The sequence below is a fragment of the Arvicola amphibius genome, chromosome 9, assembly GCF_903992535.2.
Source record: "Arvicola amphibius chromosome 9, mArvAmp1.2, whole genome shotgun sequence".
NCBI classification, from domain to species: domain Eukaryota; kingdom Metazoa; phylum Chordata; class Mammalia; order Rodentia; family Cricetidae; genus Arvicola; species Arvicola amphibius.
In genome coordinates this window covers 47,637,577-47,665,410 of record NC_052055.2, presented here as the reverse complement: position 1 = coordinate 47,665,410, position 27,834 = coordinate 47,637,577, and the positions used below count along the sequence as shown (strand labels likewise).

At 52.0% G+C, this 27,834-nt stretch overlaps 1 protein-coding gene across 2 annotated transcripts; it reads left to right on the top strand.

Moving 5' to 3' along the window:
* The first annotated feature begins 40 nt into the window (after positions 1-40).
* Sbf1 (SET binding factor 1) lies at positions 41-27,096 on the top strand. 2 transcript variants are annotated; one of them, XM_038342685.2, is made up of 41 exons: positions 41-511; positions 7,402-7,487; positions 7,803-7,940; positions 8,118-8,276; positions 8,360-8,470; positions 9,070-9,175; positions 9,299-9,431; positions 9,527-9,635; positions 9,712-9,825; positions 9,948-10,025; positions 10,377-10,490; positions 10,562-10,690; positions 10,775-10,873; positions 10,950-11,154; positions 11,238-11,350; positions 12,057-12,206; positions 12,514-12,582; positions 12,673-12,834; positions 12,914-13,182; positions 13,277-13,449; positions 13,530-13,603; positions 13,677-13,872; positions 14,075-14,202; positions 14,610-14,788; positions 14,896-15,032; positions 15,149-15,356; positions 15,689-15,885; positions 15,981-16,118; positions 18,981-19,058; positions 19,406-19,587; positions 19,669-19,848; positions 20,525-20,626; positions 20,701-20,886; positions 20,980-21,106; positions 21,179-21,309; positions 21,380-21,610; positions 25,353-25,460; positions 25,563-25,774; positions 26,268-26,355; positions 26,437-26,568; positions 26,656-27,096. In XM_038342685.2, the coding sequence occupies exons 1-41, from the start codon at positions 457-459 to the stop codon at positions 26,752-26,754; spliced, it is 5,685 nt and encodes a 1,894-aa protein (XP_038198613.1). In that variant the 5' UTR covers positions 41-456; the 3' UTR covers positions 26,755-27,096. The 2 variants fall into 2 exon arrangements, with proteins under 2 accessions (XP_038198613.1, XP_038198614.1); XM_038342686.2 differs by lacking the exon at positions 18,981-19,058.
* Positions 27,097-27,834: the final 738 nt, after the last annotated feature.

The following is a 27,834-nucleotide window of genomic DNA, read 5'->3' as shown; positions in this document are numbered from 1 at the left end:
TGAGGGCCAGGCCTCTCTTCATTCCGGGGCTTCAGTCTCGACGGGAGAAATACGTTCTGGTCCAGACCAGTGTCTCAGGTCGAAATGTCGGCCGCGGGAGCAGGGCAGCTGACCCGCCCGGGCCGCCGTCCCCTCCACCCGCCCAAAGGGTTGAGCTGGTCCTTGAGCGTGAAGTAGTGGGCGGAGCAGCGCCCCTGGGACCCGCCCTACGCCGAGTGGACCAATGGAAGCGGGTTTCCCAAGGCCCCGCCTACACGGGAGGGGCAGAACTGCGCAGGCGCACCGAGCGCCCGGGCGGGCCGGCTGGCTGGGAAGATGGCGGCGGAAGCCCTGGCTAGCGGCGCTGCAGAGAAGCGGGCCGGGGGCGTCCCAAGTGTGCAGCTTAGGGCCAGCGCCGGGCCATGAGCGCGCCGCCATCGAATCCTCGAGCCGTGGAGCCCGCCTGCGCCCCTTGCCATGGCGCGGCTCGCGGACTACTTCGTGCTGGTGGCGTTCGGGCCGCACCCGCGCGGTGAGTGCCGAGGCTGAGCGCCTAGGGACGAGCTGGGGGCTGAGGGACGAGGTCTGAGGGCTCGAGGCTGAAAAGACCCCGCCGGAAGCAGGGTTAGGACTTGGGGCCGAGCTCTCCGGGCCTGCGAAAAGAGGTCTCAGTGGTTATTGGCCACCGTGACGTCCGGGGTAACCCGCGAGGACCCCTGACTGTTTGGTTTGTGTAAGGGCCATCCTCCCACACCTGGGCACCTGTGTCGGTCTGCCTAGGTGAGCAGGGGCGTGTGGCCCGGGCGTGGGAGGTGGGAGGGCCCTGCTGTAGTTCAATCTCCCCGATTGCAAGTTGGGTGGGATGGGCGCACCCCGCCTTGGCCGACTGCCGGTGGCTGTGTCTGGGAATTTGAGAGAAGGGGGCGGAACGTTGGTTTTCCAGCTTCTCTGATCCTGTGCTAGTTCTGAAACCTGAAGCACGCTTGATGGGGGGCAGTGGAGGGGGAGGGGTTCAGAAACTGCCCGAATGGATAGGTGGTATTGAGTTGGACTTCAGAAGAAAGTGTCAGACTTGGAGAAGAGCATTCCTGGTGCTCGCCCTGCCGTCCAAGCCTGCAAGCCAGGCCCTCAGTGGGGGATCAGTGTGGTGATTGGTGCTCATGTCTAGGAGGCCCTGATCTGGGGTTAGCACCTGTGTCTGAGAGCCCTTCAGCCCAGGGGGGTAGGAGAAAACGGAGCCTGACAGTGACATCAGCAACAGCCATGGAGACAACAGTGTTGGGGTGTTGGCTAGAGTCCTCAGTGTGCCAGGCCCTGCACAACTCTGTGTGTATGATCTCATTCCTCCCAATAGCCCACTGAGGTTGTTTTGCCGCTGCCCCTATCTTTAGAGAGAATCGGGCACAGAGAAGTCCAGTGCGGTTCTGGGACTGAGGCTGGGATTTGCACTCTGGCAGTCCGATTCCACCTGCGGAGGGGCAGTATTTTAGGGACAGCTGTGTGGCCAGACTAGGCAGCCCTGAATTCCTAGAGGTCATGCCTCCTACCATGTTCCAGTTATCTGTTCCACGCAGTTATCCTGCTGCTTCTGAGTCCAGCTGTCACTGTCACCATTTAGGACCTAAACTTTCCTCTTTGCCTTTCTTCTTGCTAAGTCCTCACTAGGACAGTTCCTCTGTTTAATGTCCACATGCTGGACCCTACACCCACTGGAAAACCTCGCCACCACCATCATCTCTGTCTCCAGGCTCTTCTCAGGACCCTCTCGCTGAGCACCCATTTCTCTCTGTTCTCATGTACTCCAGTATATCTCATTTGGCACTCAGTCATGAGCAGATGTCTTCCCTCCAGAGAGGGAGTTCTCACAAGCAGAGACCACACTGTCTTCATCCCCCTTCCTCTTTGAGCAGGAGGCTTGCCACCAGTGTTGTACTTGCTCACAGAGGGAGAGCCTGTGCTCCAAGGCACATGTGAAGGTCAGCGAGGCTCCCCCTGTGCTACTGGAGAACAGGGAACCAACACTCGCTGAGGGCTGCTTTACTCTTGAGGGTCTAGTGCTGTATGTGGGCCTAGGCTGGAGGAACAAAATGGACTTCGATGGTGGTGAGAGCAGTGTGAAAAATGTCCCACGAGGCAGGGACTGCAGCCAGAGACCAGGTCTGATAAGTGTGGTGGTGGGATGAAAGTTAAGGGTGATATAAGGAGGTATAGGTGGTCTCCATGAGACACTTTCTGTGAGTATGTGGGCTTACTCATAGAGCCACATATGAGATAGGTACTTCCGTCCTCTGAGCAGGACAGAATAGAAGGCTCAGGCCAGAGGTGTCTACTTTTCCAGAATGGTGTGAAGGAGTCATTCTCAAGTTACCCATCACTGTGGAAACAGAAAGCCATGGAGCCCTCTAAGCATTGCCTTCTAGGGTCAGAGTTGACTTGTTACTGGTAACCACTGAGCCTTTAGGCATTTCTTTGAGGAACCAGTCCAGAATTGGGTCCCTGGGTGTGAGCTGAAGACAAGGGTTATGTGTATTGGGAGCTAAAGACTCAAAGCTGAGGAGCACACTGAACATTAGTTTGCTGTGGAATATTACTTTAGCAATGTAAAGATGTGTTGCGTTTGTTTATGTAGCAGAATATTTGTTTAACTATGTAAATATATGCTATATTTGTTTATGCTACATTTGTTTAATGATGTAAAGATGTGTTACTTTGCCTGCCTAAGGCACCTGATTGGTCTTAAAAAAAGCTGAACAGCCAATAGCTAGGCAATGGGGATATGTGGGGCTGGTGGGCAGGGAAAATAAATAGGAGGAGGAATCTGGGGGAAGGGGGCAGGGCCAGCCAACCAGGCAGCTGCCAGCCAGACATGGAGTAGGACATACAAAATGAAAGAAAGGTAAAAAGCACCGAGGCAAAATGTAGATGAACAGGCTAATTTAAGTTATAAGAGCTGGTGGGACAAGCATAAGATAAGGCCGAGCATTCATAACTAATAAGAGGTCTCGGTGTCATGATTTGGGAGCTGGTTGGTATGTCAAAAGAAAGCCTGTTGCATTAGTTGTCATTCTATTGCCAGTCACTGTGCTTTCTCTGCCTCAGTTTCCTCTTCTTGAGATGGGATGATTCCCACTAATCTAAGCTAATACAAGGCTATAGCACAGGACAGGCCCAAGGAAACAGTTTAGTCTACCTAGACTCTGGGTAGCAGATGTGTGGACGTTGCTAGATAGTGCCTCTGAAGAAGGTGAAGGACCTGCTGTACTAGTTGCACAAGGACATTGGGACGGGTACGCAGGGTCCTTTAGGTTGAGGAGTATGAGTGAGACGATACCTTATTTTTGTTCTGAAGGAGAACTTTGGAGCTGCTTGGTGTAGGACCTGGGTACTAGATACCTTTTTAAAGCTGCTGGTTGAGTCCAGAGTCCTACCTGAGGTAGCATCATAGTTGCTAATGGTTACAGTTGGTGACCTCTCAGGGAAAGTAGGCAAGATTATAGACAGTAAATGACTGGATTGTGTGTGACTTTTTCACTTTATACTCTAAAGTTTAGAGGATGCCAGCTGGTGCAGCATAGGCCCCTCACCAGGTGAGTCACGTGCACCCTGTGTATGCCTTGTCTTGTGACTGAACTAGACACCTTCCTTAACATAAGGACCAGACAGCTCAACTTGAGACTCCTTTCTCAGTTTCCAAAAGTGGTCAGTTAATTGTGTGACGCTTGGCTAGTGCTCAGTATGAGACACTTTACCTGGCCTAAACCTGGCAGGTACCCTCCTGCTACTGCTGGGGAGGAAAGAGCTAGATCTCCATCACCCAAGAAAACTACTTCTGTTCCATGACCTGGCCTCCTTCAGCCCTGATGGTAATGAGGTGGCCACATTCTTGGGCCCCATCTATTGTCCCCACCCATGGCCCTGCCCTCCCTCTAGAGCAGGTTGGAGCTGTTTGGGATGGCTGCAGTTCCCTCCCAGTCCCCCACCCTGGGAGCTTAAGGGTCCAAGGTTTTGGATTAAAGCTTCTGTTTATGGACTGGGGACAGTCGGAGAGAAAAACTGAAAAAGCTGTAGGCTCCCTCTGCACGTGTCCTCTGCTGCAGCTTGCCTGGGGCATTGTCTTCCTGTTGAGGTCTGATAGTTAGAAAAGCAGGAAGGTAGTACTCTTTTGTTCCCTCCCCTTTCCTTAGCTGGGCTCCCTAGATGCAGCAGCTAGCTACCTGGTGCTGTCCAGCATGTAGTGTGGTGGGTCCCTCAGGGAAAGCTGCCATTCTTTCGTTGCCTTCCCATAGTCCACGCTGTCTGTGGCTAGCCCTCCAGGCATCGGAGCCTGGCACTGGTGATGGGGTGCTGCCAGCAGATGACAGAATGCATGGTCTGTGTTCTGCCTCCCAGCCTGCCACTCAGGCCCCCAGTCTGCATGAGCCTGGTTTCTGGAGGACGCTCTTGCTGAGGTTCTTTGAGTACAGGGATCCCAGTGTGTTTTCCTAGTATGAGCCTACCTAGCCTGTGGGATCAAGAGTGGGCCAGGGACTTCCCATTCCTGCTTCAGTGGACCTTGGTGTCTCTCCCCTATATGCTCCCCAAAGAGCAATGCTTTGCAGTGTATGGCTGTGCTGTTGGAATTAGTCCTAGCTCTGTTGGGACAGGGAGGCAGGGTGCTCATTTTCTCCTCTACCCAAGGTGGGCAGTACTTTGGTGGGTCAGGTATAGCCATTGCAGGTTCCTCTTGTTGCCAAAAGGTTTTAGTGGATGACTGACATAGAGGGAGCATGGCAAAACCCCTCACTGAAATGCAATCCAGCAGTCTGGGGTCTTAGAGAAGCCAGAAGAGAGAGTTACAAGGCTTCTTCGTGGTCTTATTGGGAGGGCCTGCTGTGCCTTAGGGCTCCGGAAGTTGATCTGCACTTCTGACTGAGGAACCTGTTTGTTGTGAGGTTTGAGTTGGGTTGGGTGTGGGGAAGGATGGTCATGTAGCTGACTACATGCATTCAACAAGCTCTAATTAGGCCATAGTCTGTGCCATGCAGAGGAACTTGTTGTCTGGTCAGGCTACTGACAAGTATACCAGTTTCCTGGAGAGGGGGTTATAATTTTTAAATTAAAAATTTGAGGGTCCTGTTTCAGGCCCCAGATCTAGGTAGAGAGTGGAGAGCAAGCTTCTTAGAGGAGGAGGCACCAGACCGAAACCTGAAGGTCTGATCCTGGGTTGTTGAGGGCACAGAGAAGGTGCTCAAGAGAGATGCCCTCGCTGTCCACCCATCTCCCTGTATGAGGAGTTGGAGTCTCAGGAAAGGAGCTCTTCAGAGTGTAGAGCCCTCAGCAGACTTGAAGGCTAGTAGGAAGTGGAAGTTAACCCTTCACAGGATGAGGGATGCTGGTAATGGATGCTGACCATCCTCTCTACCCGTTCACCTGGGAGGAGAGGCTGCTAAAAACAACCCTCAGAAGGCTACTAGCCTTTCTGGCCTTGAGGGAAGGCTGCAGAGCAGAGGCTGCTTTCCCTGTCTGCACACCTCCCTTCCTTCCTCCGCCTGCTGCCTCGTGGCAAGAACTGGGTGAGCCCTGGGTGCCAGCCAGGGCTGGGCCCAGATGGTGGTTTAGGGCCGAGCACAAGGAGGCTCTTGCCTGAGTGGGTGGGGGGAGGAGCCATGACTGGGGGAGTAGTGTGTGTGTGTGTGTGTGTGCGCATGCGTGTGCTTGTGTGTATGCTTGTGTGTGTGTGTGTATGTTTACACACGCATGCATGTCTTTGTGCATACACTGCCCAGGCTTGTTGAGGGTTGGACCTGAGGGACCCCCTAGGGGTTTTGTCTTGGTAGACAGGTGCGTGGGTGTGTGTAGGTAGGCATGACACCAGCAGACACCTGTCCCTTCCTTGTCTGTTGCCTGTCGCCTGCAGGGTATTGGTGGTGGGAGGAGGGGAACAGGAAGCTGAGGTTTTGTGAGTCATAATCGGCCCCTGCACCCCACCACCTCCAGCTTAGCAGCGACCTTCGTAGTAGTCACATCCTTGATATTTTCTCCATGATTCTAGAGGGATGGGTGTTTTGTGGTTGCAGCCCTTTTGCTTTTAGGGGACCTGGGGATTGTGTACTGTTGTTGGACTTAGGGGTTCAGCACAACTATCCAAGTGGACCAGGATTGGTGGTTGTGAGGTCATATCCTAGCAGACCCATTGCACATTGACATTTTCTAGGACTTAGAAAAACTTCTTTTCTTTTTCTTTTTCTTTCTTTTTCTTTCTTTCTTTTTTTTTTTTTTTTGAGACAGGGTTTCTTGCTATAGCTTTGGCTGTCCTGGAACTATCTATGTAGACCAGGCTGGCCTTAAACTCAGAGATCTGCCTGTTTCTGCCTCCTGAGTGCTGGTCCTTGTAAAGGGTGGGAGAGCACTATGCCCTGGGGATCTTGAAGTTGTATATGTAAGAGGCAAAAGTGAGGAGGCTTGACTTTCTTTCCATACCACAGAGGTTCTCAACCCTTTGGGGACCACATGTCAGATATCCTGCATATCTGATACTTACATTATGATTCATAACAGTAGCAAAGTTACAGTTATGAAGTAGCAATGAAATAATTTTATGGTTGAAGGGTCACTATAATGTATTAAAGAGTTGCAGCATTAGGAAGGTTGAGAACCACTGCCATACCGTATTTCATCTTCAAATGAAGTCGTCATGTTTCATCATTGTTACCATCACTTTACCTCCTGATTTGGTGGTATAGGTGTGAGCCCAGGCAGAAACCTTCACTCCACCTACATAGGCTGTAGTTAGAAGTACATCCTTGTTGGTGCAGACAGAGGGAGCCTGGGAACACCAGTGCTCAAAAGGGCAGGTACCTTGAATTCTGAGACGTGTGCTCTAGGAGGAACTGTCTCTAAGGTACTGTGCATAGGTAGCAATTTGGAGCCATGGTTGGTGTTTCCACCCCTAGCATAAGAGAAGCTGTGGCTTGAATTGCACACAGCTAACAGGCATGAGCATGGGCCCAGAGCAGACAGGTGACAGGGATCACCAAGTACCCAGTGTGTATCCAGACATGTCCACTGTCTGCATGGTGCTCACTGTCTGGCAGGAGCTGAGGGCCAAAGCTGCAGGTTGACAGTCAGGGAAGATGTTGAATTAACTGGAAGTACTCTGCTCCTCCCTGAGAGGATCCTATACAATGAAAGGTTAGGCTGGACTGTAGGTGGGAGGAGGGATCTAGGGGCTTCTCTATTTTTCCTTAATGTGGCCTTGAGGTCATAGTTATCCAATGGCCTATCTGCGCAAAAGTTTGTTTAGAGAAATGGTAAATCTGGGAGTCTAGGCTTGTCTGGTGCCAAAAGAGAAGGAGCTATTTCCATCCTGAGCCAGTCTTGATAGTATGAGGGATGGGGAGTGGGAAGTGGGAAGGTGCTCTGACCACCTGCTCTTGTTCTCAGGGAGTGGGGAAGGCCAGGGCCAGATCCTACAGCGCTTCCCGGAGAAGGACTGGGAGGACAACCCTTTCCCCCAGGGCATTGAGCTGGTGAGTGTGGAGGCGTAGCATAAGGGTTATCAGGTCTACTGTTGGGATAGCTGACCTCACAGGCAGGGTGTCTTGCTCATGTCACTGTGTCCCTTGTAAGCTTCACCCTAGATAGTGAGGCCAGAATCCTCCTTCAAGAGGGCTAAGGCTAGGAGGTTAAGGTATTCCCTGGGTAATAAAAAGGTGCTTCATATGCTCTGCAACTCCAGGCCCTGGCAGTGCAGATAGATGCTTGAGGGCCGGTGGTGGGGAAAAGGAGGCTAATTCTTACTGTAGGTATGGGTGCAGGCACTAACTGCTGATCCCTCCCTGCAGTTTTGCCAGCCCAGTGGGTGGCAGCTATGTCCCGAGAGGAATCCACCAACTTTTTTTGTGGCTGTCCTTACTGACATCAACTCTGAGAGGCACTACTGCGCCTGCTTGACCTTCTGGGAGCCAGTGGAGTCCACACAGGTCAGCGTAAGCTCTGGTGTGCAACATGTGAAGCTGAGCCTTGAGCCATGGCCAGCTTGCTCTACCTCTAGGGGTATGTTCCTGTTGGGGAAGGCTGGGTCTGAGTCACCTCTGTCTTCCACTTGGGCTCATGGAATGACTCTGATGAGAGCCAGGAGAATGGGTTTCTGTCTGCAGGAAGTGGTATGCACCGAAGATGCCACAGAGAAGGAGGAAGAGGCAGATGAAGGAGGCCAGGCACGGCTGTCATCCACAGCAACAGCCCAGCCTGGCCAGCTTTTTGCTCCAAAGACTCTGGTGCTCGTGTCTCGACTGGACCATACAGAAGTGTTCAGGGTGAGGAGGGTCACCATAGCAGCAAGGCAGTGCGTGGGGTAGCCCTGTCAGCTGTACCACTGTTCCCTATCTGGTTGTTGCAGAATAGCCTTGGTCTCATCTATGCTATCCATGTGGAGGGCCTGAATGTGTGCCTCGAGAACGTGATTGGGAACCTGCTCACATGTACCGTCCCTTTAGCTGGGGGATCTCAGGTAGGTCTTGGAGACAGCTGGATTACCACAGGCCCTCCTGGTACAGCCATAGGAGGCAGAGGGGGTGTGGTGGGGAACCTGTTGTGCACTCAGTCTGACTGGCCGAGTACACATAACCCAAGGTCTTAGATACTCCCTTATGCTTTTGGTGCCATCCTTTGTCATCTCTTCTTAGCCCTGTCTACTTATTTGGGCTTGCCTTTTCACTCTCTGTTCTCTTGATCATTGGGTGTATGCCTGTCTCTGGATGCTGTTGTCCATGTATCTGTTTCCTACTCTGTGCCCTGTGTCTAATGGTGTCTCTCTGTCTGTCTGTCCTGTGCAGCTGGACTCTGTTGAGGAAGGAGCGGTATGAATTCTTTGTTTCTTCTGCCCACTCAGGCCCTGCCCCACTCAGATCAGAGGCAGACCCCTCCCCCTTACCTTGAGTTTTCTCTGCAGCACTGCTCAGCCAACGAGGCAGGGTGTGACCTTTCCCTTCAGACGTCTAAGCCAGTCCCATCTCAAGATTTGTCAGCTTACCTGGGGCCAAGCGCTCAGATCTGACACAAGACTGACCATGCTCTAAGCTCTGGTCATTTTTTTTTTTTTTTCTGCAGAGAACTATCTCTTTGGGGGCTGGTGACCGGCAGGTCATTCAGACTCCACTGGTGGACTCCCTGCCTGTCAGCCGCTGTAGTGTGGCCCTACTCTTCCGCCAGCTGGGTGAGACTGCCTCTTATCCCATTCCCAGTTTCCTGTTTGGGGACTGATGCTCAGAGGTAAGGGTGCTCCCTGTGTGCTGGAGTAGGAACACAGGCCCTCATCAAGCTTGTCTTCTTTCTTCAGGCATCACCAATGTGCTGTCTTTGTTCTGTGCTGCCCTTACTGAGCACAAAGTCCTCTTCTTGTCCAGGAGCTACCAACGTCTTGCAGATGCTTGCAGGGGCCTCTTGGCACTGCTATTCCCTCTCAGATACAGGTACTTTTCTGCCTAGCCTTTCCTCCTGGCCTCCCCTGATCCTCTGTCTACCCTGTATTCTCTGGAGCTGACAGTGTCTTCTGGGCCTGTTGCAGCTTCACTTATGTACCCATCCTGCCGGCGCAGCTGCTGGAAGTCCTTAGCACACCCACGCCTTTCATTATTGGGGTCAACGCAGCCTTCCAGGCAGAGACTCAGGAGCTGGTAAGGCCTGGGCCTTGTGTCGGCATCACTGCCTAGGCTTGCTGCTCTCTCACCACCTGCTTCCTTTGGTGCACAGCTGGACGTGATTATTGCTGATCTTGATGGAGGGACGGTGACTGTCCCTGAGTGTGTGCACATTCCACCCCTGCCAGAGCCACTACAAAGCCAGACCCACAATGTTCTGAGCATGGTGAGGGTTGGGGCCAGGGTGGGGCTGGTGCCTTGGTCTTGTGGGAGCCATCACCTGACAACCAGGGAACTCAGAGCCTAAGGTCACCATTCAGTTGTCCCTGCTCCTCTCTGCTTCCACAGGTCCTGGATCCAGAGCTGGAGTTGGCTGACCTTGCTTTCCCACCCCCTACAACATCTGCTTCCTCCCTGAAGATGCAGGTGGGGGTCACTACTGTTTTGGTGTAGAGATTCCAGTGCCTTTAATGGCCAGGCTGATGGTGCTCAGACACTCAGCCTCCCTCCAAGCTGACCTTGGGCTTCTCTAGCCTAGGCAGGAAGGAGATACACAGATAGTTAGGTGTGGTGATTGTGCCTGAGTCAGCCATAGGCAAGAGCTGTTTGTTCAGTACTTGTAGGACTCACTTGGCTAAGGAGCACCGTAGGGAGAGGCAAAAGGGGGCAGCAGAGGTGCCTGGGAAACCCTGTGTCTGCCTATAAATGGGTGTCGAGTAAAGTACCCAGGGTCCTTTAATGGACCTGATACTCACTTGCGTTGACTTGTTCTTTCAGGACAAGGAGCTTCGTGCTGTCTTTTTGCGGCTTTTTGCTCAGCTCCTGCAAGGTTACCGCTGGTGCCTGCATATTGTGCGCATCCACCCAGAACCCGTCATTCGCTTCCATAAGGTAGGCTGTGGGGCTGGGGTTTGAGCTGGCTCCATGAGTCTGTGAGGAGCTAACTTGTTGGTGTTCTCCAGGCAGCGTTCTTAGGCCAGCGTGGGCTGGTGGAGGACGATTTCCTGATGAAGGTGTTGGAGGGCATGGCCTTTGCAGGCTTCGTATCAGAGCGAGGGGTCCCTTACCGTTCCATAGACCTGTTCGATGAGGTACAGCCTTGGCCCTGCCTGTCCACTTGTCCCTCCCCCAACCCACTCAACTGACCCTCATCATCTTGTCTCCTTCCCCCTTAGCTGGTGGCTCACGAGGTAGCACGGATGCGTGCAGATGAGAACCATCCCCACCGTGTCCTGCGTCATGTCCAGGAACTAGCTGAGCAACTGTATAAGAATGTATGGTGGGTGACATGGAGGGTGTGCCGCCACTTGGGCCTGGCCCAGTAGCCAATGCCTGCCTATATTCCCTCAGGAAAACCCATACCCAGCTGTGGCAATGCACAAAGTGCAGAGGCCAGGTGAGGCCAGTCACCTGCGGCGGACCCACCGGCCATTCCCCCGGCTAGATGAGGGCACAGTTCAGTGGATTGTGGACCAGGCTGCGGCCAAGATGCAGGGTGCACCCCCAGCTGTCAAAGCTGAGAGGAGGACCACGGTGCCTTCAGGGCCTCCCATGAGTATGTAACTTGAAGGGAAAGACAAGCTGGTTTAGGATGAGTACAAGGCCAGGAGTTAAAGTAAGCATGTCCTGTCTCTTTAGCGGCCATACTAGAGCGATGCAGTGGGCCTCATATCAACAGTGCGCGTCGCCTGGAGGTAGTGCGGAATTGCATCTCCTATGTGTTTGAAGGGAAAATGCTTGAAGCAAAGAAGGTAAGGCTTGTCAGATGGAACCTCTAATCTGGGCTGGGGGGCTCTTAGGAGACTCAGTTCTTCCTTCTAGTGTGGTAAAGGCTGAGCCTGTGCAGTGGCTGGGTGGATAGGAGGATGCTTCTACATCTGAATGGACAGCAGTATATGTAAGCTTTTTATACAGTGTAGACCTGTACATGCCATGGGGTTTTGGGGTGTTTGTTTATTTGTGGGAGGAGTTTTTCAGATAGGATCTTTGTAGCCCAGGTTGACCTGGAATTCACTAGATAAGCACAGTTAGCTTTGCTCTTACTGTCTCAGCCTCTTCCATGCTGAGATTATAGGCATAAGCCACCATGCCTGACTTGGTTGCTTTAATAATTTTTTTGCATCCCATCTGCCCTTATTGTGTTCACGAACACGTCTGGGGTTTTAGTGAGAGTTGTGTGGTGTTCCTGTGGGGCCTCCCTCCAGAGCACATGTCCACACTTGCTTGGGAGCCAGCACCATGCACACCTTTTGTCTCTGTCCTCATGAACTGTCTCTGTGGAGCTCCTGGGTCTGTTGGACGATTCAGTCTGCACTAATCAGTGAAAACCAGAACCTGAGCACACCTGACTTACATTGGCTTTCAGTCTTTTCTGTGCTTGAAGCCTGGGCTTGGCTGCCTCCAGTTTGACACTGGGTACTGCCTTCTCTTCTCCCTTTCCCCTATCTCTGCTTCCAGTTGCTTCCAGCTGTACTCAGGGCCCTGAAGGGGCGAGCTGCCCGTCGCTGCCTCGCCCATGAGCTTCACCTGCATGTACAGCAGAACCGTGCAGTTCTAGACCATCAGCAGTTTGACTTTGTCGTTCGCATGATGAATTGCTGCCTGCAGGTGAGGCTGACCTTTATCCACCAATGATGTCATATGGTGGGTAGACATGGGTTCTCTAGTGGCTCTGAGACTCTGTCATGATGTGAGAGTGAAAAGGGGGTGCAGGGGTCTCCCGTGTGATGCAAGGGAGGTCAGTAGTCTGGAGAATGGGAGCTGAAGGGAGTCCTTGTTGCAACTGACTTTGAAGCCTGAGGCAACAGTTCCAGGCGGCATGGTAGGAAATCCTGGTCTGTGATGGCCAGAGAGGTAGGACTGATGTGGATGTGCTCTAAGAGGGGCTCCCTGTCACTCACGGCTCTGCTCACAGGACTGCACTTCCCTGGATGAGCATGGCATTGCCGCTGCACTGCTGCCACTGGTCACGGCCTTTTGCCGGGTAAGTGTTGGGAGTGTGGGGGGGCTAGGCTTCCTCTCTAGTCTATTCCTGCCTATGTGCACATAACCTTTTCCAACTTCATTTCTGCAGAAGCTGAGCCCAGGGGTGACACAGTTTGCATACAGCTGTGTGCAGGAGCATGTAGTATGGAGCACACCACAGTTCTGGGAGGCCATGTTCTATGGGGATGTGCAGACCCATATCCGGGCCCTATACCTGGAGCCTTCTGATGATCGTGTGAGCCCCTCCCAGGTGTGCAGGACTTCTTGGGCCTGGGCTGGGTTGGGGGCAGATACTTTGTTCCCAGCTTACTCGTATGGTACCGTGACAGGAGGTTGGGGAAACACAGTCTCAGGATGATGAGCGATCTGCCCTGGATGTGGCTTCAGAGCAGCGGCGCCTGTGGCCAACCCTAAGCCGTGAGAAGCAGCAGGAGCTGGTACAGAAGGAGGAAAGCACTGTGTTCAGCCAGGCCATCCACTATGCCAACCGCATGAGCTACCTTCTGCTGCCTCTGGACAGCAGCAAGAGCCGACTGCTGCGGGAGCGGGCAGGGTTGGGAGACCTGGAGAGTGCTAGCAACAGCCTGGTCACCAACAGGTGGGGTGGGGCCAGTGGTGAGGCCTGGGCCAGGGATAAGGCTTCTGGTGGGGGTGTGGGGGTGCTGGTGCCCACACACCCCCTCTTGGCCCAGCATGGCGGGCAGTGTCGCTGAGAGCTATGACACAGAGAGTGGCTTTGAAGATGCAGAGACATGTGATGTAGCTGGGGCTGTGGTCCGCTTCATCAACCGCTTTGTGGACAAGGTCTGCACGGAGAGTGGGGTTACCAGCGACCACCTCAAGGGATTGCATGTCATGGTACCAGGTATGGTGGAACTGGGCTTGGGAGTACTCCTCAGATGGGTGGCTGTAGGGGCCCAGGGTATGAGACCTGCTCTCCCCTAGACATTGTCCAGATGCACATTGAGACCCTGGAGGCTGTATACCGAGAGAGCATGAGGTTACCCCCCATTCAGAAGGTGAGTAGTGGCTGACAGGCTGTGGGTACTCGAGGCCTGGATTATGCTCTAAGTTCTGCTGTTTCCTGAACAGCCCAAGCTGCTGAGGCCACGCCTGTTGCCTGGTGAGGAGTGTGTCTTAGACGGCCTTCGAGTGTACCTGCTGCCAGATGGGCGTGAGGAGGGTGTAGGAGGCAGTGGAGGGGGCCCTGCACTACTCCCAGCCGAGGGTGCTGTCTTCCTTACCACATACCGCGTCATCTTCACTGGAATGCCTACTGACCCCCTGGGTAAGCTTTTTTTTCTGTGCCTCCCTAGCTCTTGGAGTAGATAAGACTCCCTTTTCACTTCCCTTTCCTTAAAGAATCAAAGCCCTGGAGGAGATAGGTCAATGTGCTCCTTTGCTACCCACCCGAGATTTCCTTATCTGGTACCCTGAGATATGTATTCCTTTCTTCTCATTTCTCCTCCTGATTGCTTAACCTGTTTAAGTGGGGGAGCAAGTGGTAGTCCGCTCCTTCCCCGTGGCTGCATTGACCAAGGAGAAGCGCATTAGTGTCCAGACCCCTGTGGACCAGCTGCTGCAGGACGGTCTGCAGCTCCGTTCCTGCACATTCCAGGTGAGTAGACTTTTTGTCCCTTGCAGCTAGTGTGAGCTCTATAAGTGGGTTCCTGCCAGTGGGTTGTTGACGTGGGGCTGTCACATTGGCTCTCAGCTTGGTATCATGTGACCTTTTGAAATAGTGGCTTCTGCGTATTTGTCTTTATCCTGACAAATACGCAGAGTCCAAGTTTTGCATGAAAGACAAGGTCTAAGCTGAGACCTCATCAAGTAGCCACTGAAATTTTCAGTTTATACGCATTGGACCCTAAGTTGCATGGACATGATGTCTTTCCTTAAAAGGCACAGTTTGCCTGCTTTGTAGTGTACATGTCATAAGAAGGGAGTCTATGAACTGAATGCTGTCTGATTGGGGAGGAGCCTAATGGCCACTTAGAGCCCTGAGGGTTTATTTGTATGACCCAGCTGCTGAAAATGGCCTTTGATGAGGAGGTGGGATCTGACAGTGCCGAGCTCTTCCGCAAGCAGCTACACAAGCTTCGGTACCCACCAGATATCAGGGGTACCTTTGCATTCACACTTGGCTCAGCCCACACACCTGGCCAGCCACCACGGGTTACTAAGGACAAGGCTCCTTCATTCAGGTATGGAGTTGGGTCCCAGAGCCAGAGCAGCCAGGTGCTCACTGTGCACCTAGTATAGTCTTCTGGACTTCCTGCCTTCTCATTGCTCTTGGACTTTTATACCCCAGAACCCTGTCTTGGAACCTGGTGAAGAATGCTAAGAAGACCATTGGGCGGCAGTATGTTACTAGGAAGAAATATAACCCCCCTGGCTGGGAGAACCGGGGCCAGCCACCCCCTGAGGACCAGGAGGACGAGATCTCAGGTGGGAGCAGGGTCAGGGAAATCTGTGTGTTCTCTATCAGAGATGATCCCGTGGAGGCTGGGCTGGGCTGGGAGGGGGTCTTTAGAGGAGATGACTCCTAACTATACTGTTTGTAGTGTCAGAGGAGCTGGAGCCCAGCACACTGACCCCGTCCTCAGCCCTGAAGCCCTCTGACCGCATGACCATGAGCAGCCTGGTGGAGCGGGCATGTTGCCGTGACTACCAGCGCCTTGGACTAGGTACCCTGAGCAGCAGCCTGAGCCGGGCCAAGTCTGAGCCCTTTCGCATCTCTCCTGTTAATCGCATGTATGCCATATGTCGCAGGTGAGGGCTGGCTAGGACACGCCAGGAAGATTTTGCCAGGGCTGACAAGGGTGGTAGGCAGTGCTTGGGTATCTTCCCTGCTTGCCATGGGTCCTAGCCATGGATCTTGGAGAAACAAGGAGCATGGGCAGGAGGTAGAGGGTTGGGCTGTAGGTTTGTTGGAGGCACCGGATAAGTATAAAGTGCCTTTGGCCTTCAGATTCTGAGAGCCATGGATCTGTTCCATTGTGCTTACCCTGTTGACTCTTCTTACATACTAGATGTAAGGCTCTGTGGGTAGGCAAAGGGGCAGGTCCTTAGAACCACCCTCATGATACCTCCGACTCCTGCAGCTATCCAGGATTGCTGATTGTTCCCCAGAGCATCCAGGACAATGCCCTGCAGCGTGTGTCCCGCTGCTACCGCCAAAACCGCTTCCCTGTGGTCTGCTGGCGCAGTGGGCGCTCCAAGGCTGTGTTGCTACGCTCTGGGGGCCTGCATGGCAAGGGTGTTGTTGGTCTTTTCAAGGCCCAGAATACACCTTCTCCAGGTACTCCTCCTTTGTTCTGCCTGTGTCTGCCTACCCTGCCTGTCTATCTCCATCTCCTTCAGCTGCAGCTGCAGCTTCACCTTGTCCTTTTTCAGGCCAGGCCCAGACAGATTCCAGCAGCTTGGAGCAAGAGAAGTACCTGCAGGCTGTGGTCAGCTCCATGCCCCGTTATGCTGACTCATCAGGACGAAACACACTTAGTAGCTTCTCCTCCGTCCACATGGGTGGTCACGGTGAGAGGGTGCTTTTGGGTGGATGGTGGCCTTTGAGGCTGTGGCAGTGTTCATGGTGGGCTAACCAGCAGGGGCAGAATTGTCTTGATTGTGGGTGTTGGGTATGGGACAAAGAGAGGGACCCTTCTCCGTGTTCTGGGACAGGGCAGGAATACTGCCCAGACCAGGTGAGTGTCCTGAGGACCTCTCTCCTCTGACCATAAGCCTGTCCATTCCCTCTCCTTCCTTAGACCAGGACATCTACCAGAGGCCTCTAGGTCCAACAGATGCTCCATCCATACCTTGCTATGTTTGCTTCTGCCTACAGCCCTTGGAACATCCTTAAAGTTATTTTCCCTTTTTCTTTTTTTTTATTAAAATTTTTATGGTTTATTTAATTTTATTTTATGTGCATTGGTGTGAAGGTGTCAGATCCCCTGGAACTGGATCTTCAGACACTTGTGAGCTGCCATGTGGGTGCTGGGAAGTGAGCCTGGGTCTTCGGGAAGAGCAGTCAGTGCTCTTAACCGCTGAGCCATCTCTCCAGCCCTAAAGCCATTTTTTTATCCTTCCTCTATCCTGTCCCCTTCCAACTGTTCCTCTGTTGTCCATTAGTTGTCCTTCATGTTTTTCTGTCCTGGCTCTTTGGGTCCTGTCTGCACTGCTCTCGCTGTCTTTGCCATCCCCTCTCCAATGGCAGCCTGAAAGCACTTAAAGGGGTACCAGGCCAACCTTCTTCCCATGCTGACCTCTGCTTGTGAGGCACCCACACAATTCCCTGCCTGAGAACTGCTGTCATCATAATTGTGTGCAGTGTCTCTGCCATTATGAATTGGGTCTGTTGTCTGAAGGAGGCCCAGAGATCAGGTGTGTGCCTCTGGCTATTAGTTGAGCCCTTTCTTTTGCTGCCTGGAACTTGCTGCCCAGCACTGGCTTTGGGCTGGACTGTTTGCATAGTGGGTCTAGGTGCCAGCACTGAAAGAGTGGCGCCATGTGTGTACTCTTGATACTAATCTGTGAGGGCAGATCACCTGGATCCAGTGCTGGTTGACGTGCGAGTTGTGGGTTATGGGCACTGCTTCTCATGGCCTGGCTGGTAGATGTTGGGGTCCTTAGCAGTTGATTCTTTGATGTACGACTCTAGCCACTAACTTGCATACTAAGCCTAACGTGTGTCAAGCTGGGTCTTTGTGCTTGGAAATCTCTCAGCACTAGGTCTGCCAGGTTCTTGAACCATAAGCTACAGAGTCCATCTTACCAAGCTAATGTGACAGTGTCACTTGGGAGTAAGTTGCCCCAATCCACTTTGTATGCTCAACAGATGGTAGCTGTATTCCAGGCCTTAACCTCAAGTCTCCTGCATTCCCCTCCCCCTTGAAGTTTTGGGGCTTCATGTTCTCTTCTGGGATTAGTTCCTGAAAGCATAGTGGTTCTGATGGCTTTTAGGCTAGTAGCACCTCACATGAACACAGCCATCTTGTAGCTCAGGGTCCTTAAGTCTGTCTTTCTTGTCTATCTGGTTCCTATAAGCTGACTTCCCAGGTCTGTTCTTTTGTTATTTTGAGACAGAGTTTCTTTGTGTAGCCCTGGCTATCTTGGAACTCACTCTTTAGACCAGGCTGGCCTTGAGCACAAAGATCCACTTTCCTCTGCCTCCCAAGTGATGAGATTAAAAGTGTGAGCCAGGCTAGGTCTATCACTGCCTGAAGCTTTCTGTAACCACTCTGCCCCAGGCTTCTTCAGTCCCTGTTGAACCCGTGCTTCTCATCTGTTTTTACCAGTGTTTGTCTTCATCTCTTGTTAACATTTGCTGGCCACCGGTGCTGAGCACAGGGCAGCAGCTTTGCTCTCGTGGTCACCAGGCGACACCAGTCTGAGGATAGGCCAGACTGACCCATGGTGCAGTTCCCTGGGAATATCTGATTTCTGTGTGGTTAAATGTGTCCTACAGTCTGCTTTTCTGCCAGAAATCCTGAGCGGCACCTTCAGACAGCATCCCTTCTCAGAAAGTGTCAGTCTGCACCTTCTCTGGTGCCCCCGGACATCTCTAGCCTTCACCAGTGCTACTGTTGCTAGCTGTGGTGTAAATTCAGGGTGTGGGGCCATCCTCCCTAACTGTCCTGTGATGATCAGGAGTCTGGCTTCCCTCAACCCTATGTGGATTTCCAGCTTGCAACCTAAGAAGTCTGTTGCCCCCTGCAGTGCAGGCTGGGTAATTGTCATCTGTAGTAAGTGGTTGTCAGAGAGGTCAGGGTGTGGAAGACTGACCTTGAGTTTAGCCATAGTAATCCTCGCATTGGGTGGGGTAATGTCTTGCCTCACACCTTTTCTGTGTCCTGCGTGAGGCCTCTACATAAGTAAGCCTGAGGTGTGACTCAGGCTCCTCCAGACATTGCCACATTGTCCTAGCCTATAACTGTGCCTGGTGCAGTCCTGGGACTCAGATCTGCTCGTGTTGTAGGTTAAATTGTCCTCCTAGCCCTCTGGCCTTTCTTTCTTCCTCTTCCAGTTGCCTCTAGGTCTCCTCCAGGCTGAGGCTCTCAGGTACTACTTGTGAGTTTTTTGAGAGGGGGCAAGGCTGAACACGTCTGTCAGAAATTGTCTATCAGACAGTCACTGGCTTAAACTAAAGGAAGAGGGTCTAGGAAAAATCTGAAGATAAGGTTGCTTGGAGCTGTTTGAAGAAGAGCCCTGTATTATAAAGCCTGACCCTTCCCAGCATCACAGACCCTCTATGCTTAGCTGCCCCTGGTGGAAAGAACCCTTGCCTGGACCAGACAAGGGCCCATCCTGCTGCTGACCCCTGGGAGTGGGGCTTGGTGGGAGCTTCTGCCAACCTAGGCCCAGGACCAAACCTGAGCCTTCTCTCTGCTGTGCCCTCAGTGCCCAGCCCCCGAGCCAGGGTCACCACGCTGTCCAACCCTATGGCGGCCTCGGCCTCCAGATGGACTGCGTCCCGAGGTACCGTAATGGGGTTCTCCCCTTACCTGGCACTGATGGCTCCCTAGTATGAATATGTCTTAGGCACTAATATCTCCCTCCACACCCAGCACTAACGCCCCCTTTGTGACGGACTAGCACAACTGCCTCCACCTAGCCCTAGTTACTCACTTGCCCAGCACCTGAGCCCACTCCAGACACTAACATAGGCCACACCCCATGTGCCTTAGCCTCTGTGTGTTCCAGCCCTGCTGACCACTCTGCCCTGCCTGGAAACTCAGTCCCCTCCCTGGAGGCCAGGCCCAGCCAGCCCCAGGTAAGTGGTGCCCAGACCTCAATCTAGTGCTTACTTGTTATCTCCTTTGCAGGTAAATGGAGCAGTGTCCGAGCCAGTGGTCGCAGCAGTGGGCTTGGTGCTGATGTGGGCTCTAGGCTAGCTGGCAGAGATCTCCTCAGCACCCCCCACACCAATGGCGCTCCACCAGATTCTGGCTTCCTGCGACCACAGCGGGCAGCCCTCTACATCATTGGTGACAAAGCTCAGCTCAAGGTAACTGGGATAGGGGCACAGGGCTAGGCAGGGAACCTAGGGCTAGGTTTGGCTTACAGCTTTTCATTGGCCTTCTTCCAGGGTGTGCGCCCAGATCCCTTGCAACAGTGGGAGCTGGTTCCTATTGAGGTGTTTGAGGCAAGGCAGGTAAAAGCCAGCTTCAAGAAATTGCTGAAGGCCTGTGTACCTGGTTGCCCTGCCATTGAGTCCAGCTCAGCCTCCTTTCTGCGCTCACTGGAGGACTCGGAATGGCTGATTCAGGTCTCTGCACTGTCTCTGCCTCTCTGCCCACCTGAGTGCTAGGTCTACCTCTAGGTCTGAGTTAGCTTATTTGATATGTTGGGTACTAGGAGGAGGGGGAGATGGTGAGCATTTCCTTTGTAGTATCATGGTGTCTGGGAGGCAGCTGGAAATTGGGCCTATAGGAAATTGGGCAGACTAACAGCGAAAGGTATGTTGGAGCCAGTTTGCTGTGCTCAGGGGGGTTTGATGTCCACTGTGGAACTCGACTTGTGGGACAGAGCCCTCTGCTGCTTTGTCCTTTTTAGTGAGTGGAGATGGGTGTTGTGTCACTGTGCCCTGTGAGAACTAGAGCACTGAGGGATGGGACTTCTGGGCACCTGAAGGGCAGGGACTTATCCTCATGTAGCACTGGCTGACCTAGAGCTGTGGCAATCAGTCCTCGTAGGTGCTGGGATTATAGGCATCTTCTACCATACTCAGCAAGGACAGGGACTTGTGAATCTGTCTTCCTTGTCACTGGGGTTCTGGGAGGGGTGGGCAGGCTGGGGGAACGATGCAAGCATGAGCCGAGCCGAGCAGAGCAGATCATGTCTATCCAGTACTGTAGGTACTACTGGCCTTACAAGGATTCTGTGAATCGTGAGCCTCTGGGGCCTGATTGTCTGTAGTGTCCAAGGGTTGTTTGTCCCTGCAGATACACAAGCTGCTGCAGATATCGGTGCTGGTAGTAGAACTGCTAGACTCTGGCTCCTCTGTCCTGGTGAGCCTGGAGGATGGCTGGGACATCACCACTCAGGTATGTGGCAGATGCCGGGAAGGGGGTGGGGGAGAGTCCTCAGATGTCCTCCTCATATCTGGTGGTGCTGGCAGGTGGTGTCCTTGGTGCAGCTGCTCTCAGACCCCTTCTACCGCACCCTGGAGGGCTTCCGCTTGCTGGTGGAAAAGGAGTGGCTGTCCTTCGGTCATCGTTTCAGCCACCGTGGGGCCCACACCCTAGCTGGGCAGAGCAGTGGCTTCACACCCGTCTTCCTGCAGTTCCTAGACTGTGTACACCAGGTGGGTAGGGAGGCTTGAGGTAGGCAGGTTCCCGTGTGGGTAGGCTTGAGCAGTGCTTCCCTGACCTGACCTCTGACCCACTGCTTCCTGCAGGTCCATTTGCAGTTCCCCATGGAGTTTGAGTTCAGTCAGTTCTACCTCAAGTTCCTCGGTTACCACCATGCATCCCGCCGCTTCCGGACCTTCTTGCTGGACTCTGACTATGAGCGTATTGAGCTGGGTATGTAGGAAGAAGGAAATCTGGGGCAGCCCTGGCTTAGAGGGGCCTAAACTCAGTGCTGCTCTTGTGCAGGGCTGCTGTATGAGGAGAAAGGTGAACGCAAGGGCCAGCTGGCATGCAGGTCTGTGTGGGAGTATGTGGATCGGTTGAGCAAGAAGACCCCCATGTTCTACAACTACACATATGCACCCGAGGACACAGAGGTGAACGGGGGCCTGGCTGGGGCAGCAGCTCCTGCATGGCCCAGCTTCTGAACATAAAGCTTGCTCCCAGGTGCTGCGACCCTACAGCAACGTGTCCAATCTGAAAGTGTGGGATTTCTACACTGAGGAGACGCTGGCTGAGGGCCCCCCGTATGACTGGGAGCTGGCCCAGGGGCCCCCTGAGCCTCCAGAAGAGGAGCGGCCTGATGGAGGTGCTCCCCAGAGCAGGCGCCGTGTGGTATGGCCGTGCTATGACAGCCGCCCTCGAGTCCAGCCTGATGCCATCTCACGCCTGCTGGAGGTGTGTGCTGCCCCAGAGTAGGGCCTGGTCTTCTTTTTCCTCCTTCCACTTGTTCAGACCCCACGGCCATGCCTGTGCATATGTATGTATGACTCTGCCACCATATGAACTGCTTGCTTACTTGGGTAGTTGTGGTTCCTAGGTCTCTGTCCCATGCTAACAGATGTTTGCAGATAGCAGTGATGAGAAAGCATGTATCAGATACTCTGAAGACCCAGGACCTGGTTTTTGCTCTTGGCATATGTATATCCCTTGACCTGGTATGTTAGTCAGCTTTGGTCACTGTAAGGAAATACTGGAGATAGGCTAATTTACAAGGTAGAGGAATTTATTTAGCTTGCAGTTTTGGAGGCTCAAGGGCATATACTACTCAGTTCTGATAAGTCTCTGGGCTATGTCACATCATGGCAGAATCTCCCAAGTTCTCTATGTGACCCAAAGACCTTCCACCAGTCCCCACCCCTTAAGATTTCATCACTTCCTATTCTGTTACCCAGGGACTAATCTTACTTTCCCATGGACCTTTGTGGTATTGACCACATCTACACTCTAGTACCTTGCTTTAAGTAACTTAGGCAGCACCAGGGCATTAGTGCAGGCCGGGTTTCTCCAGGAACCATTCTATGTTTGCTTAGTTGTCAGTAGAGACTCATCTGAGTTCCAGCCCTGGACCTTAGAGAGTCACTGTCACCTCCCACTTGCCACCTTTTCTGGGCATATCTGCTCAGGAATCAGAATCAAACAAGGGCAGAGACCTTTTGAAAGGAAAAAGGGCCAAATGAGTTGTTAGTAGTTGGTGTGTGGTAGTTGGGACAGTGTACAGGGTGGCAGGTCCTGTCTGTGGCATGGCCTCCCTCGTTGGTTCATCGGGCTGAGTAGTCAGAAGGGTATAGGCCTCAGATCCTAAGGAGGAGAGAGTTTACACTCCTCTGTGATGGCTGTGTTTCCTTCAAGATTATGTGAGCACCTTAGAGGGACCTGGTCCAAAGGGCTTATTACTGCAAGAGACATGGAGGGAAGGGAGGGAGAGAGGGAGAGAGAGAGAGAGTGTTAGAGAGAGAGTTTTGTGAATGAAGGTACAGAGAATGACAGTACAGAGATCAGCAAGTCCTTTATTTTTGTTGTCAGCTCAAGCAGCTCGACCTGCTGTTACTGAAGCCACTTAACTTTTTTTTTTAAAATTAGATTTAAAAAAAAAAAATACCAATCCAAATTCCCATTCCCTTCCCTCCTCCCATTCCTTCCACACACCCTCCCATCCCACCCCCCTCTAATCCTAAGAGAGGGTCAGGCACTTTGCCTTCTGGAAGGTCCAAGGCCCTCCCTACGACATCTAGGCTGAGCAAAGTATACATCCAAAGAGAATTAGGATCCCAAAAAGCCAGTACATGCAGCAGAGACAATTCCCAGTGCCACTGCCAGTGGCCCCACTGTCTGCACTAGCCATATAACTGTCAACCACATTCAGAGGGACTAGTTTGGTCCTATGCTTGTTCCTTCCCAGCCCAGCTGGAGTTGGTGAGATCCCAGGCACTTAACTTTTCTATGGCATCAATGCACATAATACTTTATTTTGTTAACTTTGTTTTTAAAATGAGGGGAAAGCTATTTTTTTGACGTTCCCAGTATCTTTTCTTTTCTCTCCTCTCCTCTCTTCTTTTCCAGTGCTGAGACTTGAACCCAGAACCTTATATATGCTAGACAAGTGCTCTACCAACTGAGGTATAACTATAACTTGAGTTTTTTGTTTTTTTTTTAAATTTTGAGACAAGGTCTCTCTAAGTTGTTCTAGCTGGCTACAATTTGAGATTCTTCTGCCTCAGTCTCCTCAGTAGCTGGAAGAGCAGGCATATTCCAGTCTAGCTTCTAATAATCACTTTTTTTTCTGTTTATATCTAGTCTAAGACCAGTTCCTTTCCATCTTAAAAACTTCTATATTTCCCGTAATAAAGATTTGCTGGTCATACATTCCCTCAAACTTCTATTTTTGTCTGAAAATGTCCCCCCACCCCTCCTTTCCTTTTGGTGGTGTTGTAGATGAATCAGGTGCAGTACCTGTATGTATGTACATGGGAAGTGCTCTGCCACTGAGCCATGTGCATGCAAGGTACATGACTGTTTACATTTTTTTTTTTTTTTTTTTTTTTTTTTTTTTTTTGGTTTTTCGAGACAGGGTTTCTCTGTGGCTTTAGAGCCTGTCCTGGAGCTAGCTCTTGTAGACCAGGCTGGTCTCGAACTCACAGAGATCCGCCTGCCTCTGCCTCCCGAGTGCTGGGATTAAAGGCGTGCGCCACCGCCGCCCGGCTCCTGTTTACATATCTTATCCTGTCTGTCTGTCTGTCTGTCTATCTGTCTGTCTGTCTTCTATCATCTTATCTACCTATCATCTATCTAGAGTGTTTGTTGTTATTTTGGTTTGTTGGTTTTGAGGCAGGGTCTCATTCTAGCCCAAGTTGACCTGGAACTCACACTTTATTCCAGACTGGCTGTGAGGTGTGGGACTAAAGGCAAACACCACTGTGCTCCACTATTTTTATTCTTTCAGACAGGTCTGGTAGCTAAAGAGGGCCTTGAACTCCTTCCTGATCCTTTTGCTTCAGCCTCTCCCGTTTAAGGGTTGCATTTATAAACTACCACCTCAGTTCTCGCTGGTTTTTAAGAGAGGGCATTGCTGTGTTTCCCTAGGCTGACCTTGAACTCCGGGGCTCAAGTGATCCCTCTTTTTATTTTAACCTCTCGGGTAGCTAGAACTACATGGGAAAGAAACACCATGCCTGGTTTTGCCTACCTGCTTCCCACTCCTTTCTCCTTCTTTTTAGTTATTTAGTGGTGCTGGATATTGAATCCAGGACTTTGTGTGTGGGAAGCAAGTGCTCTCCCACTGAACTATACTACACTTAGCCCAAATGTCGCTGTTTTTAAAGGGTATTTTCTCTAATGACACAGTTCAGATGTGGCAACTTTTTACATTTAAGCTCCCACTCTACCCCTACCCCCACTGAGAGAATACTGATTAAACCTACACACTACACTGTTTTAAGATATCATATTGTTTTCTGGCATGCATTACTTACACTAAAATCAGTGTTTATTCATATCCTGTGAACTATATAATGCCATTTTTATTTTTATCTTTTGAGAAAGGATCTTGCTGTAGAGCCCTGGTTGGCCTGTAACTCTGATACAGAGATTAGCCTGTATCTGCCTCCTGAGTACTGGCATTAAAGGTGTGTGCCACCACTGCCCAGCTTACATTTACTTATTTAGTGTGTCTGTGTATGTGTGAGGGTAGAAAGTCAGAGTCAGCTTTCAGGAGTCAACTCTCAAATTCCATCATGTGGATCCTAAGGTTGCACTTCAGTTGACAGGCTTGGTGGCAAACACCTTTACTGGGTAAGCCATTGTGCCCTCCCAGTCTGGAGTTTTTTTTTTTTTTTTTTTTTTATACTGTTATTTGTTTCATTTTTAAATATTTTTTAGATTTAAAAAAATTCTTATGTGTATGATTGTTATGCCTACTTGCATGTATATGTATCATACTGATGCCTGGAACCTACAAAGGTCAGAAGAGAGTGTCGAATCTCCTAGAGCTACCTATTGGATCCCTGGAACCACAGATAGTTGTGACCACCATATAGATACTGGGCATCAAACCCAGCTCCTTCCTAAGAACAAGTGTTCTAAACTGCTGAGCTATCTTTCCAGCTCCTAGATGTTCTTTTTGTTCACTAATTCTCCCCAGGAGCTGCAGCGGTTAGAGACAGAGCTAGGCCGACCTTCTGAACGCTGGAAAGATACCTGGGACCGGGTAAAGGCTGCGCAGCGCCTTGAGGGCCGGCAAGATGGACGTGTGAGTGAGGTGGGGATGGTAGGCTGGGCTGAGGAACACCAAGTATGTGTGTTGCCAGGAGGCTGGTCAGCCTTGATAAAACTCCATTCTTGCTTCCTCCAGGGTACCCCTAGCTCACTACTGGTGTCAACTGTGCCCCACCACCGCCGGTCATTAGGTGTGTATCTACAGGAGGGACCTGTGGGCTCTACTCTGAGCCTCAGCCTGGACAGTGACCAGAGTAGCGGCTCAACCACATCCAGCTCTCGTCAGGCTGCCCGACGGAGCACCAGCACCCTGTACAGCCAATTCCAGACAGCGGAGAGTGAGAACAGGTATGAGAGGCATCTCCTGCTGCTACATAGCTACTTCTGGACTGGGACCCATGCATGACTTTCTAGTGGGGCTAGGTTCTTTGGGGAGCTTTAGTATTTTCTTTAGGTAGAAGGACTTGGAGGAGCTATGACAGTTGCCTAAGCAGAGGTCAGCATCAGAAGTTTGGGTTGTAGAACTGGTGACCACAGCAGGGCTGAGATGGAGCTAAGGGTACCCGTCAGACTACCAGATGAAACTGGGGCCAGGCAAGATCCCTTCCACTCTGAGCCTGGAAGGGTCATTTTACTCTGGTTACCTCCATAGATTTGACTGTTTCTTCTCCTTCTCTTTGGGGATGGGGAGTGTATGTGTCTCATGGGGCTGCTTAAAGTTCTGGTGTTTGGACCAGCGTCTGTCACATGATGACTTGAGAGGGACCGACCCATCATCTAATTTTTAGAGGTAGTCCCTCACGTGATAGTTAATTCAGCCCTTATTCTGATACAAATGCAGGTCCTATGAGGGCACTCTCTACAAGAAAGGAGCCTTCATGAAGCCCTGGAAGGCCCGTTGGTTTGTCCTAGACAAGACCAAGCACCAGGTGAGTAATGAGTGGCAGGGACAAGGGAAACCATGGAAGATAGGCCTGTCCTAACTCTGTGCCTCTTACTCCTCACCCCAGCTGCGTTATTATGACCACCGAGTGGACACAGCATGCAAGGGTGTCATTGACCTGGCAGAGGTGGAAGCTGTGGCACCTGGCACACCCACCATAGGTGCCCCTAAGACTGTTGATGAGAAGGCCTTCTTTGATGTGAGCCTCTGCCAAGGGGTGGGGAACACCTGGGGCAAGGGGCTTGGAGTTGTAGGGTCCATGGAGTCAGTAACCTGCTCTTCCCAGGTGAAGACAACACGTCGTGTTTACAACTTCTGTGCCCAGGATGTACCCTCGGCCCAGCAGTGGGTGGATCGGATCCAGAGCTGCCTGTCGGATGCCTGACCCCTCCCGGCCCTGCCCGGGCTGCTCTGCTTCCAGTCGTTACAGACCACTAGGGGTGGGCAGGGCCGCCCCGGCCATGTTTACAGCCCCGGCCCTCGACAGTATTTGAGGCCCTGAGCCCCCCAGCACTTGTGTGTACAGCCCCCACCCCGCCCCACCTGGCCAGCTCTAACTTATTGTGGTGTCATGGCTGAGCCGTTTAGGGACGCGGCCATGGTACAGCCCTGCCATTGGGCTTGTAAATAGTCCACCCTACCCAGCCCATCAGTGTGCTGGCCCTGGCCGGCTGGCTGAGCTGTTGTTTCTAGAACCAGAGTCTATATAAAGAGAGAACTAACGACACACTCCTGTACCTGCATCAGCCAGTGTGTTGTGGGTCTGCCCACAGAGGCTCCTCTGTCCCAACCTTGGGGTTTTCTGAATGGGCAAAGGGTTGCTGAGTGGGCAGAGGGTTGCCATCTTTCTCGTATGCCTCTTTTGGAACCTGAGTCCATCTTCTTCCAAGGTCCTGTGGTCATGAGCAGCTTTGCTGCAAGGAGGGGACCTCATGACACCCTTGCTAGTGCATGGCCACCCAATTTCTGCAGGCCTCCATGCCAGAGAAGAAAGCTGTCTTTCCTACCCAAATAGCTCTGGAGCCTCAGTTGACATCAAGGAGGCTCCGGGGTATTGTAGAGGGAGAGTGAAAGACTTTGGAAAACTATTCTGAAGCCTAAGGACAAAGACCATACACCCTGGAGAGAGAGAGGAATATGGGCTCCTAGTGAGAAAAGGTCTTCAAGGCAGCTAGGAAAGCAGAAATGTGGCTAAGAGGCAACACCCATAGTGATCTATAGGTCGCAGATCATGGGTCTTATGCCGTCTACGCCTACTCCTCTTCCTCCCCTGGGGTTACCATGGAAGTCCCTGACCATCCCATCTCAGGACATTCTGTTGATGATTTTTATTGCTGGGCTTGTTACTACTTTCCTACTTGCCTGTGACCCCCACCAAAACCAGACATCATTAGCCATGTACTTGCAGCCAGGGCTGGGGAAGGAGGTGGGCAGAGAGGTATGGGTGCTGCAGAGATTGGAGAAA

What these genes read in the sequence shown, in the direction of transcription:
- Sbf1 (XM_038342685.2), top strand. Translation starts at nt 457, where the DNA reads ATGGCGCGGCTCGCGGACTACTTCGTGCTGGTGGCGTTCGGGCCGCAC. An exon ending in CCATAGACCTGTTCGATGAG is followed by an intron (nt 10,691 to 10,774) that starts GTACAGCCTTGG and finishes CTTCCCCCTTAG; the next exon opens with CTGGTGGCTCACGAGGTAGC. An exon ending in ATGCACCCGAGGACACAGAG is followed by an intron (nt 21,310 to 21,379) that starts GTGAACGGGGGC and finishes GCTTGCTCCCAG; the next exon opens with GTGCTGCGACCCTACAGCAA.